Source organism: Pinus tabuliformis, chromosome J (assembly GCF_031772625.1).
Source record: "Pinus tabuliformis cultivar Carrire ecotype Pingquan chromosome J, CPIR1, whole genome shotgun sequence".
NCBI classification, from domain to species: Eukaryota; Viridiplantae; Streptophyta; class Pinopsida; order Pinales; family Pinaceae; genus Pinus; species Pinus tabuliformis.
The window spans coordinates 1,045,643,294-1,045,665,422 of NC_142295.1; the positions used below are offsets into that span (position 1 = coordinate 1,045,643,294).

General features: G+C 42.1%; 1 protein-coding gene across 1 annotated transcript in view; it reads right to left on the reverse strand.

The window, feature by feature from the left end:
* LOC149230489 (protein ENHANCED DISEASE RESISTANCE 2-like) overlaps positions 1–22,129 on the reverse strand; it is a 118,622-nt gene that overhangs the window by 35,502 nt on the left and 60,991 nt on the right. Inside the window, exon 4 of the mRNA XM_089378964.1 lies at positions 4,076–4,270. Within this exon, the coding sequence (XP_089235090.1) occupies positions 4,076–4,270 (195 nt within the window). The remainder of the gene's footprint in view (positions 1–4,075; positions 4,271–22,129) is intronic.

Below are 22,129 nucleotides of genomic sequence, written 5' to 3' on the forward strand. Positions count from 1 at the left end.
TTAGATGCATTGGATTTTATGCAAGATTGCAGCTGGGTCTTCATTTGGGGCTTCGTCTCCCTATATGGCATCCTAGCCCCCCAGAGGGTCACATTGGCACTTGTAGGGTGAGCGTCGAGAGCCATGGGCCTCAACCATAGTAGAGATCACTTCATGAATCCCTAGCTTCAATCATTGATTGCTCATGCTAGGGATTCATGCACCTGGTTCAACATTTCTAGTCGGCTCCACACTTGCACCATATACTTGCCAGATGTTCCAGGGTCTAGAGGATGTGTCCCGTTGCAGAGGGAGGGCTTGCATCACCATCCTAACCTTTACAGATGATCTATAAGCATTTTTGATCCACTTGGAAACCCATAAGGATTTCCTTGTGCCCCCACACCCACTTGGAAGCACCACATGTTCTTGCTTGGAAAACAAGGGGCCAACCCCTTGTCCACTATGTTTAGAGTCTATTTCTACATCATGGCACCCCTTGGATGTCATTACACCTCCTCAAAGGCCCAACGACTCACTTTGTTGATCATTCGACCCTCTTGAGAGGCTTATCTTTACATTATTGAGCTATTTGGTGGGCTTGTCACCAAAAGTATTGTTATTATGCACACTATTTTATTTTTGGGGCTTAATTAGGCCTATTTAGCTAAACCAAATTCATTAAAGAGTGTATAAATAAAAGTGAGAAGATTCATTTTCATCATGATCACTTGGATTGGGTTATTTGCTCTTGTGAGATTTTAGCTATCCTTTTTGGAGGATGAGTTTGGATGTTATGGATGAATTTTGATGTTTGGATATCTCTCTCTAGTCTCGGAGCTTCATTATTAGCATAATTTGATGATTGGATATACTCTTGTGTACATGTAAGTGCTCTTTTCATGCTTATTCTTGCTATTTACTTTGTTACATAAATGTTGCTAGGATTTTTTCTATACAAGTCTGGAATTTACTGCTTTTTAATACGAATTAGTTGAAATTGTGATCTTTTATAATGTTGCATCATGTCATGGGCCATGCATGAATGGGTGAATGTTCCTAGAGATAATGTGTGATAAATACATCTCGATAAGTCAGCAATTCTTGCAAATCGAAGCATAAAGTCCTTGAAGCAGTTGCTCTCATGCCATAATGTCATGCGAAGTTGTTTTAAGGCCTCCTTGATTGGGTGAACTCTTTCCAAACCATAAATTCTCCTTGACTCCATCTCTCCCAAAGGACAAGGCACTAATCCTCCATTAGTGATCATTTTCAACACTTGTTCTTTTCACCTCCCTCTTTTTCTAGGCCTAGCCGAAATAGGTCACCTAGGGCATCAATTATCTCACAATCTAGTCATCGAAACACTTCGATCTTTGGACCACAACTGCACTGAAGTTTGCTCTAGAGGCCCTCCAAATTTGAAGCAAATCCGATAGTGGGATCTCGAGATATAGCAAGCCCTAGATCAAGGATCATTTCTTGCCCTAGGTCTTCCTTGAGTAGAGACCTCATTTGAATCATTCCGTTCTATTCCAAGAAGATTTGTCCATTGATCCTCTTCTCTTCCATAATTAGGTCAAGCCCCTCCTTGAGTGACCAATTCCACTTGACTTAATTTTGGGTCCACTTGGACTCGTGTGGTCCCACAACTTTTAGAAGCTAATTTCACAAAGACCACTTGAAAACCAAGTTTCCACAAAGATTTCTAGGATGAGGTATCTCCTTTACAAGTCTTATCCTCAAGCCCTAGCCCTTGAAACCCCTTGGCCCTTCCTAGAGAACCTTACACCTTGCTTCTCAAGCAAGCAAACCATACAATTGAGTCTCTCTTGTAAATAGGCCTTATAAATCACTCCTTATTCTTTCATTGACTCACTCATTTAGTGATTCCCTTATACCGGGTCTCCTCCATCGGTGAAAGTTCGTAAAGAGCAGGGAGCCTTAGCCGAGGTGACAATGGGTTATCGCTCCATTGTTGCCCTTGACCTAGCAGCTGCCCTTTTAGGATCCCCTCCTAGGACCCCTACTAGTTTGAGTAGTAACAGAGCCTTCTGCCACAGCCTTGAAGATGACTTCTGAAAGAAATGATCAGATCTAGAAAGAGGGAAATCTTTCTAATTGACTTCTATGGCCCAAGAGAATTTTCAAATTTCACTCTCTCTGCGTTTGAAGTTTGAACACATATTGTAATGTCTCCTTATATAGGGACATGTTTCAATTAGAAATCATTATCACTTGATTATTCATATAACAATGTCAATATCAATGTAGAAAGAATCAATTGGTGTTGATCCCTTTTGGTCATTGATCCTCAACTTCTTGATTGATCCATTCCCAAGGTAACATCAACGCCAACTGAATTTGAAGCCCAAGTTAACTTCAGCTTGACTTGGTGACTCAGAGAGTTGAATGAGTTAAGGTAGTCATCAATTAAAAGGAAGACCAACCACCATGCCAGTGTTAAGTGCTAGTTACAGAGCTTCTTACAAAAGTTGTTCTTTGTATCTCAAGTGGGCTTTATAAGCGTAACCCTTCACTCCAATGGAGAGGATTCAATCTTTAGGGTTCAGCCTCTTGAATTCAAACACTCTACTGTGAGGTTGAAGATTGCCAATTCACAAATAGAGATATGCATTAGGCATTTACAATTCAGGTAGGTGATACTTGGAATTGTACTTACTTTTCTATAAATCCGTGTTAATCTAAGTTTGCATGGAAGAGGGAATTCTAGCTCTAAACTTTAAATCATATTGTATCAATATCATTCACAACTTTTCTTTGTTTTCCTGCATATATGATTTGACTCCATTAGTCAATACGATTGTAGAATCTCTAAGGATGTCTGCACGTGCTCTAGATTGTGCCTTGATTCAACCCACCACAGCTGATCCCTAGATTCTAATGTTAGATCTAAAATTGTTACCAGGCCAGATTTTATCAAATATTATGGTATCAGAGCCAATCAGGATTCAGATCAAATTTGATGTTTGAGCTCAATTTGCTGCCAGACAAATCATTTTGGGTAACAGATAAGCTTCGAAATATACAAACACAACAGAGTTGTGAAATAAGTAGTCCTGATGAGAATACAGTATTATGTCGATAGAAAGCAACCCACGAATCCAAGGATCCCTAGTAAAATGCAACTAAAAAGCAACAACCCAAAATTCATAGTTGAGCATGAAGAAATGCCTCCCAAAGGAAGCAGAACCATTAAAAACTTAGTTCCAAGACTGAAACATAAAGTTATACCTACAACCCTTTAAGACAATGGCCACAAAAAATATTAAAGACTGTATGTTCCAGTTTCAATTTGATCCACATAGCCCAAACAATGATAGTAGTGATGCTGACTCTGAGTAATCTCTTCAAATTGAAGGCCAAAGTAAAAATTCCAACATCCAGTGGAGACCTCAATGAGAAAGCCAGGACATATTCCAAACACCAGGATATGCTCATATGCAACGGATTCGATTTACCAAATTGAAAATGTTAGGAGCCACCCTATTAAGGTGGGACAGCTCCAACAATAGACATTGGACAACAACACTCAGTTTTGCAACTAACTTCTTTATTTGCTTTTTTCTTCACTAAGTTGACTCTGACTCAGATGGGTTGTAGCTTAATATGAACTTGGGCAAACTAGTCTGCCTAGCAAGTAAGACCAGACCACCTTATTTAATCAGGTACTAAGTTCCTTGACCTCCAAGTCAATCAAATGATACATGTTTCTAAGCCTTCAGTCATGTATTAGTTGCTTCAAGTCTAAGAAAACATATTTTCATAATACAATAAAAATTAGGGACCTGCAAAACAATAAGAAATTTTCAATTTTCAACAATGTTTACACCAATATTAAATACACCCCTAGCGATCACCATTGATGTATCTGAATATGTGAGTCTCAATATTATTTTTTCTCGACACCTCCCCTCCTGTAATCTGCTATTAAAGGATATCTTTCCCATGAATTCAGATGTTTTCCATACATAATAAATTGCTCACACAAAGAAATCAGTAATAATATATTCAAATGAAAAGCAAACAATCAACCTATGAATAATCAACTGGTAAAGTAAAGACATAAAACTACCTTGAAAAAACTGTGCTGAGGACGTGAAAGAACTGGTTTTTCATTGTAAGCATGAATAAGCTTCTTTTCAGCAGCACTCAGATGAAGATCTTCCGGATTCACCACTCGGCCTATGAGTTTCAACCTTTCTCTGAAATGCACCAGAGAATCTAGAGGAAAGCCTTTTACTTTCTCAACTTCATCATCAATAAATCGCTGTGCGCACAAAAAATGCTACTTTCGTCAGATATTTGAACAATGCTATAGGTCACTTATAAGAAGCAACCTACAATATCTAGAAAACAAGAAAAAAACCAATGTCTAAGCAAATGCTACTTTCTAAATACATGTATTAACCAAAAGCATTACAGGTCGGTCTCGAAACTTGAATAACAAGTTTAGAAAGAAAGTCAAATAAAAACAACTTGTGAATGAGAACACCCCTTTTGAAATTCCAATGCGAGAGAGAATTTCTTAACATGATAATTACTTGTGAAGTCGTTTAGTGTTCTTCTTTAGTTTTCCTTTATTATTCATCAAGCAATTGCCGTTAAAATACAAGAAATTAGAAATCATAGTGCACAAGGGACAAGAGACACCAGAGATTAGGCCAGAGGCCAGGGAAAAACCCACAAGGGGAAAGCCTGTCAATCCTTTCCTTATAGTTTCTTCGTCAACAAGAGAAATCCAAGTCACATCAAACCTGACTAGAAGATCCAATTGCCAAGTCAGCCCCCCACCAAATCTCAACATGAAGTCTGCCACAACATAGTCCGTAAGCCACAGAAGATTGGTGCCACAAATAGCTTCTATACCATAGAAGTCGGGTTCACTAATTTGCTTGCATCTTACAGAAAAGGTGACATATGAAGCCCAAAATGTCATAGAGATGGTGCCACAGGAAAACTGAACTGTCACAGAGATAAACCATAGAAAGCCTGAACTATCACAGAGATGTAGCCACAGGAAACCCGAACCGTAATAAAGATGTAGCCACAGGAATCCCGAACTGTTCGCAAAGAAGCTCACATCATTTCAGAGGAAGCTGCTTTAGAATGTGTCTTAGATTCTACTTCACAGACCCGAATTGTCTTCAACACATGGGATCTGAATTTTGCTTTCCAAAAGGTGGATGATAGGTGCTAATATATACTTGTTCCTTCATGTGAAAAGTTGCCTCAAATAGAAGAGCCGACTTGATGGGTAGGAGGGCCGACTTGGCAACTTGGAGTGACAATGACACTTATAAAAAATCAAATTTTCTTTCTTTTGCAAGGGTCATGAAGAACATGCCCTTCTACATTTTCTTTTGACCAAAACAAAGCATGAAGAACATGCTTGACAATAAAAATAATAACAACATTTTTTCTTCGTTTTTGCTTTTACAATTGATACAAGTATAATGACAATTATGAAGACCAACCTTACTTACATTTTCAACATTCCCTCTTAACTAGGGAGGTATTCATAATGACTCGTCGGGATATTCTCAAGTTGAAGACTTCTATAAGAAAGCATCCAGATTGATAAGCATCTATGATGATAGCGTTATCATAACCAACATTCTAAAACTACCAAGGCCCTGACAAGTCCACTCTATCTCTCCACTAGACCAGAGCACAATGCTGGGATGCATTCAATAGGACACCACACCGCCTCTCCAAGGCACATACCCCACTCAGATGTTCACCAACGTATGTCTGCACAGGGCCATACTTGACACAAGGAAATGTTGACCCTCTTGACCATTCTTATATTAGATCAATGTAGTATTCCTACTAGGAAATTGACAGTACATACAGAGCTACGAAATAGAAACAACAATAAGAACTGTAAAATCAAACACCCAAAACCATAACACCTACAAATATGAGTAGAACAGTTGAGCCATTTTATTAAAATTTGGAAATTTGGGTACAAGAGTAAGAACAATGGAACTTGGCCTTGTTATCGAAAGCTATGCAAAACCCAGGTGACCTTTTGCTGACCCAAGTGCTAGAAAGCCCCCAAACTAAAGTGCACACTGCCCATAAAATTTTGCTAACTACTACTCGATGGAAACTAGAATTTTGTTCTAGATAATGCCTAGAAAATTCTGCAAAATTAATTCTGACCTCCTCACACCAAACCCACAGAAACCCAAAAAGGGTTTGGGCTAATTCCAGGTGTCCCGGAACCCCTCCAAGAAGTGTGAAATCCCTCTCTGGTTGGTTGTGCGAATTATTGGAGGAAATTATGTTTTCAAACCCCCAAATGCACCACTAAAACCTTCTACAAGCTTTCCTGCAAAATTCTCCTTTGGAAGCTCCTCTCTTCTTGCCTTTGGCTCCACTATAGATCTGGCCCAACCCCTATGCGGGCTTTGCCCAAAAACTCCTGTGCACTACCCAAATAAGGAAAATTTGGCCCACAATGTCGCTGCCATTTAGCCGTGCAAATTCACCACAAAATCACTGGCTTAAAATAAGAGAATCCTCCTGCAAATTTGCCAGTTCTCCAACCCACTATAGTTCATCCCCAAATGAACAACTTGAACTGCCTTTGTGCCCAAGAAGTGCACAGAACTGGGTGAAACTCCTACAAATGAAATCCTCTGAGAGCCCTGAAATGGACACCCAAAATTGCTCACTAGGGAGACACTCGAAGTTCTCCAAAATAAGGTTGGAATTCACCCTGGAACTCCTGTGCTAAACAACACTTCAACTCTTGTGCTCAACAACGGCAAGATAGGTCAGCTTTTTGAAGTTTGATAGTCAAAAGATAGTGTGAAATCCTCCCTTGCTGCCTTAAGTATTCCAGCCCCTTAGCCTCCCTTATTGCCTTAAGTATTCCAGCCCCTTAGCCTCCCTTGGTGGCCCCCACAATCCACTAATTCAACCTCCTCCCTTGGTGGTTTGAATGGTCTTCTTGGTGGCCTCCACATTTCAATGAAATTTCGATTTTCCCTCTCTCCTAATGCACATGGCCTCCCTTTGCCTCCAAAATTAAAGTGGGGCCTACTCCACCCACTTTTCCCAAGTCATCCAAGTTAGCAAAATTCACCTCCAATGTCAAAATTGCAAAATTGGATTATACTTAGCAAAATTTATTTAGTTTGGGATATCATAGTCCTCCCCGCAAAAATTTGCTTGTCCTTAAGCAACTGCAATGTTGGGTGTCGTAATACCTATTCACCATCCCGTGTTGCATCCTCCTCAAGCATGTCCCTCCACTTGATCAAGAACCCCCCGATGACCCCATTCCTGAGCCTCCTCTCTCGAACCTCCAAAACGGCTTCAGGAACCAACACAAGGTATCGCTCCTCATCCAAGGGTGGTAGCTCTGTGGATGTTGTACCTGTTAGCTACCTATACCAATAGGTTTCATGTTTCATGATTGGCAGGGGAAGTGCCAATATGATCTACTTTGAGGATGCAAAGATCTCATATTTCGGGTGAAAGACACATACCTACAGTTGGTTGATGTGGTCCTACTTCTGAATGGGTGATCCAACAGTCTACGCTGGGTCATGCCATGTTCCAATTTTGTGTTGTAGATTAGAGGAAGAAATCTGTCCAAACAGTTCAATCTTGGCAGATAAAGTAGTTAGGTAGAGAATGAAGGTTCCCAACTGTTTAATCTGGGGCCTTGGAAGCAATAAGGCTAGCCTTAGATAGAAAATCAAAAGAAAAAGCCAAAGGAAAAGAAAAGGCACATAAGGGTTTGCAAGTCTAAGTGCACCCTCTTTGGAGTAACAAAAAATGCTAGGCAATAGAGTGGGTAGGTAGATGGGGTTGCAGAAGAATGATCTCCTCTATGTCACTGGCCCAACCAAAGGAAAAACATGGTGCCAGTGCAGGTCTCTTATTCAGCAGTTTTTGCAGCAACTCAATGAAGCATGTCTAACTTCCAGATTGTCCCCCATCACATTCATTGCTAACATCCCAATACTACCTATGTTCATGAAAGAAATCAAACTCTTTTGTTGATTCTTGTTTCTTTAAAAGCCACATTTCTTGTGTAAAATTCTTTTCATTTTGATCTACTTCCTAAACTAAGTTGATTTCATATAAACTTAGTGGTTTTCCCCCCTTATCCACCTCTTCCACTCATATTAATTCCTAACTTCTTATTATCTAAATCCCCTATGTTCCCCTTTTCCCCTACTATTATAAACACTATGGTGTATAAACCCCAAGCAATGTATAAATATTCCCTCCCCCTGGCAATTATAGCCATATGCCCAAAAACAGGGATTAAATTGACCTCTGGTCAGTCTAATAACCTAAGCCCTACCCCTTTTTTCCTTCACAACCCTCTGAAAAGATTTACCTATTTTACTTGCAAAATACACTAAAAAACCCATTTTTCCGCTTTATCCAAAGTTTTGTTGCCATGCGCATTTCCACAGAAAAAAGCATTGAAAAAACCATAAAACCCGCCAAAGCCTAAAGGTTCCGCCTGGGCGCGCATTTCCAGAAAAACTATAAAATATGCCCCGCCCGCTGCCGTATTGTCCTGCCACCTTTTCGACCCGTCGACCGTCGGATCTGGGCTTTCCCATCCGACGGCCCTCATCCATATCGGGTCGGCCCCGACGACCGAACGTTACCTCCCGAGAAACTGTCAGAGGGTGACGTCAGGCCTCCGCCACGCGTCGCCCCCAAATCTTATCGGGCCACCCTCTGACAATACCGCGACCGTATCCAGAGCGGTCCGAGCAAACCGCTTACCGCTTATTGTTTACCGCTTATCCCGTCGCGTCCTCGTCATCGCTACGTCACGCCCACGTCATAACCACTCAGCACCGTGTCAGCGTCCGGCCCGCCACTGCTCCGACCTGTCCGCCACCTCACCAGTCCCCGTGGACCACTCACAGGCCGCCACGTCACCCTTCCGTACCTGACCCCACCTGATGACGTCATGCTGACGTCATCCAAAAAAAAGCGCCAATAACCCAAAAAGTCCATATTTTTGCCAAAAAACGCAGTTTTTGTCACTTTGGCCAAAGAACTATTGCTCCGGTTTGCATGCAAAATACGACCTTTTCGCCATCAACCTGCGGAATTCAACTTAAAGGCCGTGGGAGCTTCCAATCCACCTGCATTATAACCATTGCCAGTAATTCACCAGGTATTTATCCGAGTTTCCTATCCGTGCCTGATTTTGAGTATAATTTACCAAGCAAGCATAAAAAGAGTCAAAATCATTGTAATTACCAGCAATTCTCCACTGACCGGCATCCATTTTCAGTTATAGGGTCGAAATTCACCTACACAGTCCACATTTAGCCAAGTTTTCATTAAAATTACAGTCAGTCCGCGCATTCGTGGACTTGAAACCTGAGCTGCACTAATTCACCGGGAAAACAGCGTTACTAGTCCCAGCATTTGCTCATTCAAACTCTGTTCGGAGCATTTCAAACTGTTCTCACCACAATTTACCCAGTTCTTTCCTTGCAAATTGCCTCACTCTTGCAGAATACCCTTTTGTGTTGCTCTGTCCGGTAGAACAAGTCCTAGTACAAATTCAGAATCCTAATTAACCATGGAAACTCCAGTAGCATTAAATATCCCACCTCTGAATGCCCCACACAGAGAGTTAGAGTGGAAGGCCCTGGGTGATACAGATTATCAGATGACAGAGACATTCTCAATGAATGCCAAATTTAACATTCATATGCTAAATGAGTTAAAGGCTCAACACCTCAGTGGAGCTGATATTTTAGGGATTTGGGACTCAAATTTGCCCATCTTTAACCTTCCTCAAGTCAATGTCCTTCCAGACTTGATCCATAGATGCTGTGAAAACTATGATCCATGTCAAAGAGCTGTTCTCAGTTCCAGAGGTTCAGTCTTGTTCCATATCACCCCTGAAGCCATAAATGAGATGCTGCACTTTCACACTGCAAAGCCACTAACTCCTCTCTCTATGATGGACTTATTAAAGAAGGGGGGCAAGCTGTCCAGTGCCCAGGTCATCAAGATTAATCAGTTATTTATTCAGCCAAGCTCTGAAGCTGTGAGAACACCTCCTATTGGAAATCCATATCTCAATGACTTGGGCAAAATGCTTGTGGACTTGATCAGTTATGTCCTTGGGTACAGGGGAATTGAGGATGTTGATGACACTATTATGGCCATGCTGTCCATATTTTCCCCTGGAAAGCCTCCTGCTGTGCATTATGATTATGCTACGTACATTTCCAATAAGATCCATGAGCAACTGATGAATCTGGAGAGGGAGAAGGTGTTCAGATACACCTCATACATCTATCATTTGTTCTTATTTTATCAACCTCACAGTTTCCCTATTCCTCTCAAGAAACTTGATGCCCAGGGAAACCCAAGGTCTGTAGTATTTTGGACCTCAGTTTTTCATCACACCTCCTGTTCACCATACACATACTGTGAATTCATAGACCTTTTTATCCATCTAGCTATGACCTTGTTATTTGGTGTCCCTCCTCCCAGGTTGACCGATGAGATGCAAAGAATACTCCATCTCTCAAAGGCCTACAGCATTGGTGATTGGTACTTTTACCAACACCATACAGTAATCAGAATATATGGCTGTGAGTTGGACCCTTATAGGCTGCCAAGATATGTCCCTATGAGACTCTTTGCCTTGGAGTATTTCAGGCAATTTGGAAATGCAGACCTGGTCCATTTCCACAGTAAAAACAAGAAGGTGCAACTAAAGGTCAGGAACCAGCTAGGCCCATTTCTTTACAACAAAAGGGAGGAGGGATGGAAGGAAGCAGATATGATCCTAGAGAGCCTCCAATTAGAAACCAGTTTCCGCTGGGTACCTTATGACCCTAATCATTTCATTTCTCTCAGGAGGGTAAAACATAAACTTGGTGGCTATGCTCACATCAGATTGCCTCACATTGAAAAATATGCCAATTTACTAAGTTGGAAAGAGGGCACTCTAGAAGAGGCAATCACTAGAGAGAAAATGCTACAAAGAGAGGCAAAGAACATTGAGAAAGAGGCTGACTTGGAAACTTGTGGGCAGGTTTCCTCCTTCTATCAAAGGCAACTTGGAGCAGCTGCCTCATCTTCTACAGCCCAGCAGCAAGCAGCTAGAACTGTTCATCAGGTGTCAAGCAAGGGCAAGGAAAAGCAGATGGAGCAGGAACAGCCACCTCCTACAAAAGAACAGCAAAAAGAAGAGCAGCCAGTGCAGCAAGAACAAACAGTTGAGGCCCCAATGTCCACTGGGCAACAGACTCAAGAAACTGTGCCTCCTAGGCAGGAAACGACAGTGGAGGCCTCGGTGCTCCAAACTCCTCAGAATGAAGACAGAAACTGAAAGAGGGATAGAGAGCAGGAGACTCCCCTCACCACATCCACAACTCAAGGGGAGAAAAGGCAAAGGATGAATCCCTTTTCTGAAGAAGAGATGCCCATTGGACAATCCTTGGGCATGGGCCCACCAAGCATGGAGGCATCTGCCAGTTCCTTCCAGCAGGAACAAGAAAGAATAATCGGAGGAGAGATCAGCTCCTCAAGTCAGCAAAGGAGAGCCGAAACAGGCATCAAGCAACAATTCATTGACATAAAAAAGAGAAATGAGCCACTCAGGCTCCAGATCTATAATCAATTGCTGAAAATGGCCCCTACAAATCAGCAGAGGCTTATGTCAGCTTATGACATAAATGAGGGGAAAATGACCATGAGTCATTTCATGCCAACCATGCTACAGCCACAGTTAGCTGCAGACTATATAAGGACCAACCTTGAGGTCCTTGCAAAAGACATCCACCCTATGGATCAAATAGAACTTCACAAGCAAACGGGTGAGATGGTGTATTCTACACTTGCAGATAAGACCTTCTTGGCACATAGGTTGGAAAACAGCCTGAACAATACAACCGCCCAACTTGAGTTGGAGAAGGCATCCTCTCAGGCCAAAGACAACAGGATAAGGTCTTTGGAGGATATAATCATAGAGCTTGGGCATGACCCAAAGGACCCTAAAGCTATAAAGGAGCTGCTAAAGATAAGAGATTCAGATATTGCAGCTCTAAGAAAGATGATAAAGATCCCAGCAACTCTTCACCCTCAAACAGAGGGGGTTGCCCAGCAAAGAAAGGACCAGGATGTATCAACATTGCTGGTAACACTGCATAAACAACTTGTCCAGACAGAGGGAAAATTGGTAGAAACAGAGGCTGCATTGCAGGCAGCCCTACAGCAGAAAGAAGGAGGCCAAACATTTCAGCCCCCTCCACAAGTAATCAACCTTGAGGAACCCCCTCAAATTGTCACTCCTCCTACAGTGCAAACAGTTGAGACAGCTCCATCAACATCAGCACTAGCACCAACATTAGAGCAGGCTCCAAGCCTTGACATGCAAAAGCTGATGAATGAGATTCAAGCCCTGGAAGCCCAGATGGCAGAGCTAAACGAAGCCAAGGAGAATCTAGCTAAGCTGAATGAAAAATATGACAAGTCTAAGCAAAATGTAGCTGAAAAAGGAAGAGAAATAAAGGCTCTCAAGGAGAAGATAAAGGAGCTGGAGAAAGAGCTCACCCTTGACAAAGTGGTGGCTGAGGTCAAGACAGTTTTATGGGCCAACATTGGCCAATCAATAACAGATCAGTGGCAGTATATAGAGACTATTCATGAGCAAATGGAGCTCATAGGCAAAGCACACAGGGAAGTCCAAAGAGCAAGAGCATCTCTAGGCAATATGCCTGAGACAGCCAACAAAATGATCAACGTTCTCAATAACCGCACAAGTCCTCAGCTGGCAGCAATTGGGATCCCCAATAGAACTGAAACCATCCTGCTGATAAAGAGGGTCCTCACATTGAGAAGCCTGGTACAAACATTGGATAGAAGAAGCCAAGACATGCAAACAGAAGTAAACAAGTTCATGGATAAGTTTGCAGCATTACAAAGCAGAGGCCTTCCTGGCTTGCTGAACAGCGTAGGGAGGCTACTTTCACATGAAAATTATGCCAAAAGGGTGAATACTTTTGCTACCAATCAGATCACTGCAGGATCAAGTACCTCAGAGGAAACAGGGCCAGCATCTGGGCAAAGTCTCTATGACAGAGTAGAGAACTTATTTTTTATTATGAATGAGATCAAACATTTGTTTGAAGTGCCTCCAAACTTCTACAAATATACAGAGGCAGATGAAACCTTAGATGCAATTTTGAGACATCAACTGCCTACACAGGAATGGTGGACCAGAATGATACAGTTGTTACTATAAACAAGAGGCTTTCACCAAGTTTTTGCATTGAAAACAAGTCATCGTGTTCAGACAGTAGACACATTTACTATGACAGTAAAAGAGTGGACTGAGCCAACTCAGCAAACCAATTCGGCCACTAAAGCAATACTGACAGCTACAGATGACAGGGCCGAGAAAGCTACAGCATGACAAAGCCATAAAGACACATCATTCAGCATTAATGCAGAACACTCAACCGACTCAGTGGCCTCCAAAGGTCAAAAAGACTTCTGACAGAATTAAAGAGTATTCATTTTGTATTTAGAGCAGTATTAACTTCCTTATCTGCTATTTTGTAAAGTTGGTGAGCGTATTTATTTATCAAGTGACTCAGCGGTTCAGATATTTTTGTATAACCGATTGTATATATTCCCCCTCGCATAAGCTTGCAAGGGTTGTTGATTTTCTCCTCAAGAGATACTATGCTGTAAATGTTCAGAGTTTTAATACAACAAAGCTGATGGAATTTCCAAAGTTCTGTGTTGTCTGATGCGTTTTGGTGTGCTTGCTGAATGCTACAGGATTCCTGTGTATTTCATGAAACAATAAGTTTCTTTAACCTGTTCGTTATGTTTGTTATTTTCTTCATAATCCATTCATGTTCTGTTTCACAAGTTTAATGGCAAAGAAAAAGAATAGCTTCAGGATTTATTCATAGAATACCCTGAACTCAATCTAAGCTATTATGTATGTTTTCCTCAGTTATAGTTATAAGAGTGTAATTCTTAATTGCTGCACTTCCAAACTATACCTTTCACAGTGATTATCGTTCAGGAATTCAAACCTGCTCCTGGTCAATACATCTCTTTCTCACATCACCAATTTAGTGGAAATTTCTTAATTGCCTTCCAATGGTTAAACACACTTCATCATTGCAATTTCAAGTTTGTTTCATGAAATATTTAAATGGCCCTGTTGCTTTAATAATCACACTCAACAAATTCAAACAACCTGTAACCACAGACTCCATTGCCCAATGGTCTAAAACTATTTGAAGATATCACCTTAGCTACTGAAAGACATCATTCAACCAAAACTTTCAAACCAAACCCTCACCTCATATCTAGCCTAAGATTCTTAAGAACAAAGTTAAACAATTAAAGAGAGAGCCCTCTCTGATTACAGGTTGGCTAGAACCTGTGATCCAAAGCTTGGTTAGTGGTTACCCCGGCCGTATTCCCTCAGGAGTCAAAGGGAACAACCTGGGTGTTAACAGTACCTTGTCGTCCCAATGCCTTCTTCAGGCATGGCACATGGAAAACGTTATGCACCTAGCTCCTTGGTGGGAGCTCTAACTCATATGCCACCTCTCCCACATGCTTGGTCACCCTGTAGGTCCCATAGAAGTTAGGCTTAAGCTTCTCGACCCCTTTCTGCTTGAGAGTCGATTGTTTGTATGGTTGCAAGCATAAATAAACCACGTCTCCAACCTCAAACTGCCTCTCGACCCCGTGGAGGTCTGCATAAAAATTTTGTTGTTTTGCGCAACCTGTAGGGTATCCTTGAAAGCCTTGAGTATCTCTTGGCTCTCTTGGATCCAATCCTTGGCCCCTGGGGCCCTATTGTCTCCAAACACCATGTCATTAAAAGATAAAGCATCATAACCATAAAGTGCTCTAAAAGGAGACATACCGATGGACATGTGATAAGAGATGTTGTAGCAATACTCCCCAAAGTGTAGCCACTTCACCCACGTACGCTGCTTCCCTATCACATAGCTCCTCAAATAGCCCTCCAGCCACTTGTTCATTGTCTGTGTCTATCTGTCGGTCTAGGGATGGCAACTAGTGATGGGTGTGAGCTAGGTGCCCACCATTCTAAAGAGCTCCTACCAAAATCTCCCCATGAATCTACTATCTCGGTCGCTAACAATGGTCTCAGGGAGACCATGGAGTCTGAATACCTCCCTAAGCAACTCAAACACCTGTGAAGTTGAATACCAAGCTAGAATGGCAAAGAAATGGGCAATTTTGTCAATTGATCCACCACCGCATATATACAATCTCACCCCTGAACCGTTGCGAGTCCTATGATGAAACCATGGAGACGCTCTTCCACTTCTGCTCCGGAATAGGTAGAGACTGAAGTAAGCCTGTCGAGTGTGAGTGCTTGACCTTATTCCTCTGGCATGTGTCACACTCCTGCAAATATTGTAGCATGTCCTCCTTAAGGTTCCTCCATGCAAAGCTGTTAAGTTATGGTATGTTCTATGCTTATAAAAGTTTACTTATTTTTCTTATTATATTCCACAGATTAACAATCACATGTACATAAAGTAAAGTGCAAATAGAACATTAAACGATCGACAGAAAACAAACCAAGACAAGAGACACAAGATGTGGCGGCTAGCCAGGGACAAACCCCACAATGTGTGGGGAAACCCTTTGATCAAATCTTCTTTTATCTTCAATAATTCAGCAGAGAGAAATAGTACAATAAATCTGATTCATATCAGCAGTAGCAAACCCCAGATCAGCAGCATCAGCATTAGCAGCTTCATCATCAAACTAGGGCAGACGATATCTCACAAACCGACCGTCGGATCAGCTTGATTCCACCACCAAAAGTTGCGGCTTCCAGAGGAGGTTCAGATGAACCTACAGCGCAGTTCAGATGAACCTACAGCGCAGTTCAAATGAGGAGATCTTCTAGTCCACGCAGTTCAAACTTTACTTCTGCAGTTACAATTTCAGTTTCGGCAACTTCCGGCTTCAAACTAGGGCAGTCGATATCTTGCAAACCGTCCGACGGATTGACTTGATTCCACCACCAAAAATTGCAGCTTTCAGAGGAGGTTCAGATGAACCTACAGCGCAGTTCAAATGAGGAGATCTTCTAGTCCAGGCAGGTCAATCTTTACTTCCACAGTTGCGGCTTCAGTTTCAGCAGCTTTCGGCTTCACATGTGTGAGGGAGAGACCCTTTTCTGCGCAGTAGAGAGAGAGAGAGAGATGTGATGAGATGAGTGAGTCCAAATGAGGAAAATTCCTCCTGTATTTATACACAACGTTGGCGTTTGAATAGATGCGACTGTTGCGCTTTTAAGCCTACATGAGTTGTAGGTCGGCTTGATAATACTTCCATAATCAAAATAAATTCATATCTCCATGAATACTTATCGGAATCGGATGATATTTATATCAATCCTACACCTCTCGACGAGAGGAATCTAATAAAAATATTATTAGCCATGAATAAGATGACCCACATGAAGTTTTTCCCTAGTTGCCAATTTTAACACTCCCTCTCAACTAGGGAGAACTTCATCTGCAATTTGTCTATCGGTCGTCACTATTCATCCATCAAATGCACTGCCCTGTACAGCCTGACCCTTGCCCTACTCTGCTCTATTCTGCCTGTTCTGCTTTGTCTTATTCTGCCCTGTACTGATCTGTATTGATCTGCTCTGCTCTTGCATTGTTTTGTTCTACTCTGCTTTTGTTCGAATAATGAAGAAGAAGAAATGATTGAGGATGTATCATACTAACACAAAGTCAGTCTGAGAGTATGTACCACTGGTCCCAAACTAGTCTCAACCAACCCGAAGTCAGCATCATAGTATGGTACAACTCCACTGGTCCTAGACCAGTATCATCCTCCGCTGAATCAAAGTCAGTCTCAGAGTGCGTACCACTGGTCCCAGACCAGTCTCAACCGACCTGAAGTCAGCTTCATAGTAGGTACCACTCCCACCACTAGTCCCAGACCAATATCACAGTCTCAGAGAGTGTACCATTGGTCCCAGACTAGTCTCAACCGACCCGAAGTCAGTGTCATAGTATGTACCACTCTCATTGGTCCCAGACTAGGACTGCACTGACACAAAGTCAGTCTCAGAGTATGTACCATTGGTCCCAGACCAGTCTCAACTGACCCAAAGTCAGCGTCATAGTATGTACCACTCTCACTAGTCCCAGACCAGTACTGCACTGACACAAAGTCAGTCTCAGAGTATGTACCACTGGTCCCAGACTAATGTCAACCGACCCGAAGTCAGCGTCATAGTATGGTACAACTCCTACCACTGGTCCCAGACTAGTATCATTGATCCCAGATCAATGGAGGTCATCCTAGCGTAGGGAGTACGGTAGATACAATGATGCGTCCATCGGTACTACTATGGTCCCTAACTTCATTTCCCTGCTCATTGATCAGATGAGAGGTACTTCCCATGAGTCCCAGACTGCATGGGTAGGATGCCTCGACAGGAGAACTAATCAATCATGTCCTCACAAGAGAACACATCAATCCTGCTACAATCGCCATGGAGAACACATCAATCCTGCTACAATCGCCACAAAGAACACATCAATCCAGGCCTCACAGAAGAACACATCAATCCTACTACAATCGCCATAGAGAACACATCAATCCAGGCCTCACAGGGGAACTAATCATCCTGCTACACAAGAGAGCGAATCATCCTGTTCCATAAGAGAGCGAATCATCTTGTCCCGCAAGAGAGAAAATCATCTTGTCCCAGTGCGCACCACCAAGGGAGGGTGAGTCAACCTGTGGTTGTATGTTGCTCTAGTAAGAACCGCAAGCCCTCAGAGCTCCCAGAGCTCAATGTATGCAACATGCAGGACCCTTGTACAAGGGTTTCTTGATGACTCCAAGTCGTTTGGGAAAATCACAGATTAGATCTTTCCTCGGGACTTTGACAAGGTGTATCGACCTGTACATCATCTTAATGCAATGGAGCCTCCTTGCTCATCGACTTACCATATCCCAGATGATGTCTATCTGCTGGAGCAATCAACGAATACGAGATTCCTCAATAATCGAATCCCACCTATGGTTGTTATAGAGAATCACAGTGGTATGTGTTCAAACAGCTCACTGAAGAGCTTCCCCAACCAAGCAGCTTCAAACAAGATCATACTCGTAGATATGTATCCGGTCTCGGCGGTGCTTATGGAAACAGACTTCTGCTTCCTGCTCATTCATTATATCGAAGCAGTATCCAAAGAGAAACAACACTAGAAATTGTTCCAGTGATCCTCCACACTACCTGCCTAATCAGCATTCGAATAATCATGCAGTTTCATATTTCTAGCAGTGTATCTCTATCCATGAGAGACTGTGTCCTAAAGACATCTCAGAAGATTCTTGACACCAATCTAGTGAAGCTCAACCAAATATGAGCTCACAATGCTAACTGCAAAACAAATGTTCGGACGGAGGTTCACCAAGAACATCAATGCGAATGAGCTTTTGAGACTCAGAGGCATTTCCCAAATCTGGTCCAACATCACTACCATATAACTTCTGAAAGTTAAGATCCTCGAAGTAGTCACAGGCTTGCAATCCACCATACAAATATTTCCAGAATCTTCACCACATATTTTCCTTGAGATAGGAAAATTTCCCTTGGCTTTTGCCACACTTCAAGTCCTTTGTCCTTCATTTCAAATTCAGAAGCCAACTCCCTCTTACATTTTTGAATGAGAGGGTGTGCACCTGTTAGAAAGAGGTCATCTACATACAGCACCAATATGAGAGGCTTGTCATCTTCAACCTTAAAGTAAAGGTTAGGATCGGCTTCACTCCTAGTGAATCCCAACTTCATCAAGTAGCTATCGATCCTCTCATACCATGCTCGGGGTGCTTGCTTCAGCCCATAGGGAGCCTTCTTCAACCTAAATACATGAGATTTTCGATCATAAATCTCAAATCCTTCGAGTTGCTCCACGTAAACCTCTTCTTTGATCGAACCGTGCAAGAACGCGTTCTTGACATCCATCTGATGTAGGTTCCATCCTTGTGAAGCCGCAAGGGCTATGATCAAGCGGATGGTCATATATCTGGCAACAGGTGCAAATATCACATCATAGTCTATACCTTCCTTCTGGGAGAAACCACGAGCCTTATACTTTTATGTACTTTCATCTGCTGCATGCTTTATCTTGTAAAGCAATTTAGAAGTGACAATTGTCTTGTCCTAGGGTCTAAGAACTACTTCCCAGACATCATTCTCCATAATGGACTCATATTCTTTAGTCATAGCATCCTTGCATACTTGATGCTTGATGGCATCTAAGAATGATGGAGACTCATTTTGTATAATCGGGCTCATGATGGTCAAGTATCCCTGATACCTGTTAGGTTTCTTACTTTCACGGAAAGTTCGTCGGGGTGCAGCATGTCCTTCAACATCATCAAGTATCCCCCTAAGCCATGTAGGCCTCTTCATAGAAGAGGGAGGCTCAGGTCGATAAACAGGATCCATGGGTTCCTCCACATAAGCCATTGTCTATCCATAGACACAGCTTCTACAATCGTACAGTGTTTCCTTTCCGCCACACCATTCTGCTCAGGAGTATGTGGTGTAGTAGTCTCCCTCTTAATGCCAGCCTCAAATATGCCTAATTGAACCCACTGTAATATATCGAAGGTCTTGCTTTGGCTTGAGGGGAATGGTCCCGTTTTGAGCTTTCCTTCAGCACATCCTGGACATACACCTTCTTTCTCTAATCGGAATTCAAGCATCCCTGTCACCATTTGTCTTACACCAAGTAGAGCTTTATAATGAAGGGGAGCAAACCTTCAATGCCAAAGTTCAGACTGAAGAGATGTGTCATAAGACATGACACCTAGCGGACTTCCATCGACCTGATATAATGAATCAAAACGAAACCCAAGAGTAAAGGCATCTTTAACACTATTTTTCCATATATGTACCTTGCCATCGCTGAAGGTTACCTTGTAGCCTTTGTCTTCCATTGCCGAGATGGACACCAGGTTCTTTCGAAGGTCAGGTGCATTTAATACATCCTGGAATTTCTAGCCTTCTTGAATGGTTGTCCTCTTTCTTGATTTCCAGCATTCCTTTTACCTTTGCTATTGAATTTTCCATTCCTTTGATTGCCGTGAGAGGGATCTTGATCATCGTCTCGGTGAGAGTCTCTTCTATCAGGGCATTCCCTTGCATAGTGACTTGCTTTATTGCAAATGTAACATCGTCCTTTTCTTCCACCCTTAGGTCCAGCCTTTCTTTTCGATTTAAACCCAGAATTATTTCTTTTCGTAGCATGAGAAGAAAAGGCAACAAGAGGACCTTTAGGTATGGGCATTTCTTGCTCTTCTACCCTTGTTTCTTCTTGAATGCATCTAGCCATTAATTCCTCGAAACCAAGAATTACATTATTGTTCAGAAGAGTAGTCCTGAACATGTACCATTCGGATGGTAATCCTCCAAGAGTCGTGAGTGCCATTTCTCTGTCAGTAATAGTCTCCCCAATAGATAGTAGATCGTTCTTGATCTCGGTGATTCTTAAGAAGTATGCTTGAATACTCTCATCTTTACCCTTCTTGATTTCTCTCAGCTTATTTCTAAAAAACAAAACTTGATTTGCATCATTAACTTTAAATAAACTCACTAGTCTATCGTAGATTTCCTTAGAGGTGTCTAGTTCAGAGATGTAGGCCACCAAGCGTTTGTCAATAGAGTCTCGGATGATCTTCTTCGCTTTAATTTCTCCGTTCTTCCATTTGTTCCTAGCAACAAGAGGTGCATTTGATGGAGGCTCAACAATATTGCCTCTCACATGATCCAACACTCCTTGATCCTCAAGGGTTAGATCGATAGACATCTTCCATCTATGATATTCAACTTTCTCACAGAGCTTGTCTTCAGCAGGAAAGAGTGTTGAGGGACCCATCGTTCTTTTAGGATAGCCTTGCCAATCTTCTCTTCGGTGATTGCTCTTGCTCTTGCTCGGGCTTTGTCTTCACCTCAGCTCTGATACCATGTTAAGTTATGGTATGTTCTATGCTTATAACAGTTTACTTCTTTTTCTTATTATATTCCACAGATTAGCAATCACATGTACATAAAGTAAAGTGCAGATATAACATTAAACAATCAACAGAAAACAAGCCAAGACAAGAGACACAAGATGTGGCGACTAGCCAGGGACAAACGCCACAATGTGTGGGGAAACCCTTTGATCAAATCTTCTTTTATCTTCAATAATTCAGCAAAGAGAAACAGTACAATAAATCTGATTCTTATCAGCAGTAGCAACCCTAGATCAGCAGCATCAGCATTAGCGGCTTCATCATCAAACTAGGGCAGACGATATCTCACAAACCGACCGTCGAATCGACTTGATTCCACCACCAAAAGTTTTGGCTTCCAGAGGAGGTTCAGATGAACCTACAGCACAGTTCAGATGAGGAGATCTTCTAGTCCACATAGGTCAAACTTTACTTCTGCAGTTACAATTTTAGTTTCGGCAGCTTCCGACTTCAAACTAGCGCAGTCGATATCTTGCAAACCGTCCGTCGGATTCACTTAATTCCACCACCAAAAGTTGTGGCTTTCAAAAGAGGTTCAGATGAACCTACAGCGCAGTTCAGATGAGAAGATATTCTAGTCCACACAGGTCAATCTTTACTTCTACAGTTGCAACTTCAATTTCAGTAGCTTCCGGCTTCACGTGTGTGAGGGAGAGACCCTTTTCTGTGCAGTAGAGAAGAGACTCTTTTCTACGCAGTAGAGAGAGAGAGATGTGATGAGATGAGTGAGTCCAAATGAGGAAAAGTCTTCTTGTATTTATACACAACGTTGGTGTTTGAATAGATGCAACTGTTGTGCTTCTGACCCTACATGAGTTGTAGGTCGGCTTGATAATAATTCCATAATCAAAATAAATTCATATCTCCATGAATACTTATCGGAATCGGATGATCTTTATATCAATCCTACACCTCTCGACGAGAGGAATCTAATAAAAATATTATCAGCCATGAATAAGATGACCCACATGAAGTTTTGCCCTAGTTGCCAATTTTAACAAAAGCACTCTCTAACAGCCCTGTAAGTCTTCAGGAATCTTGG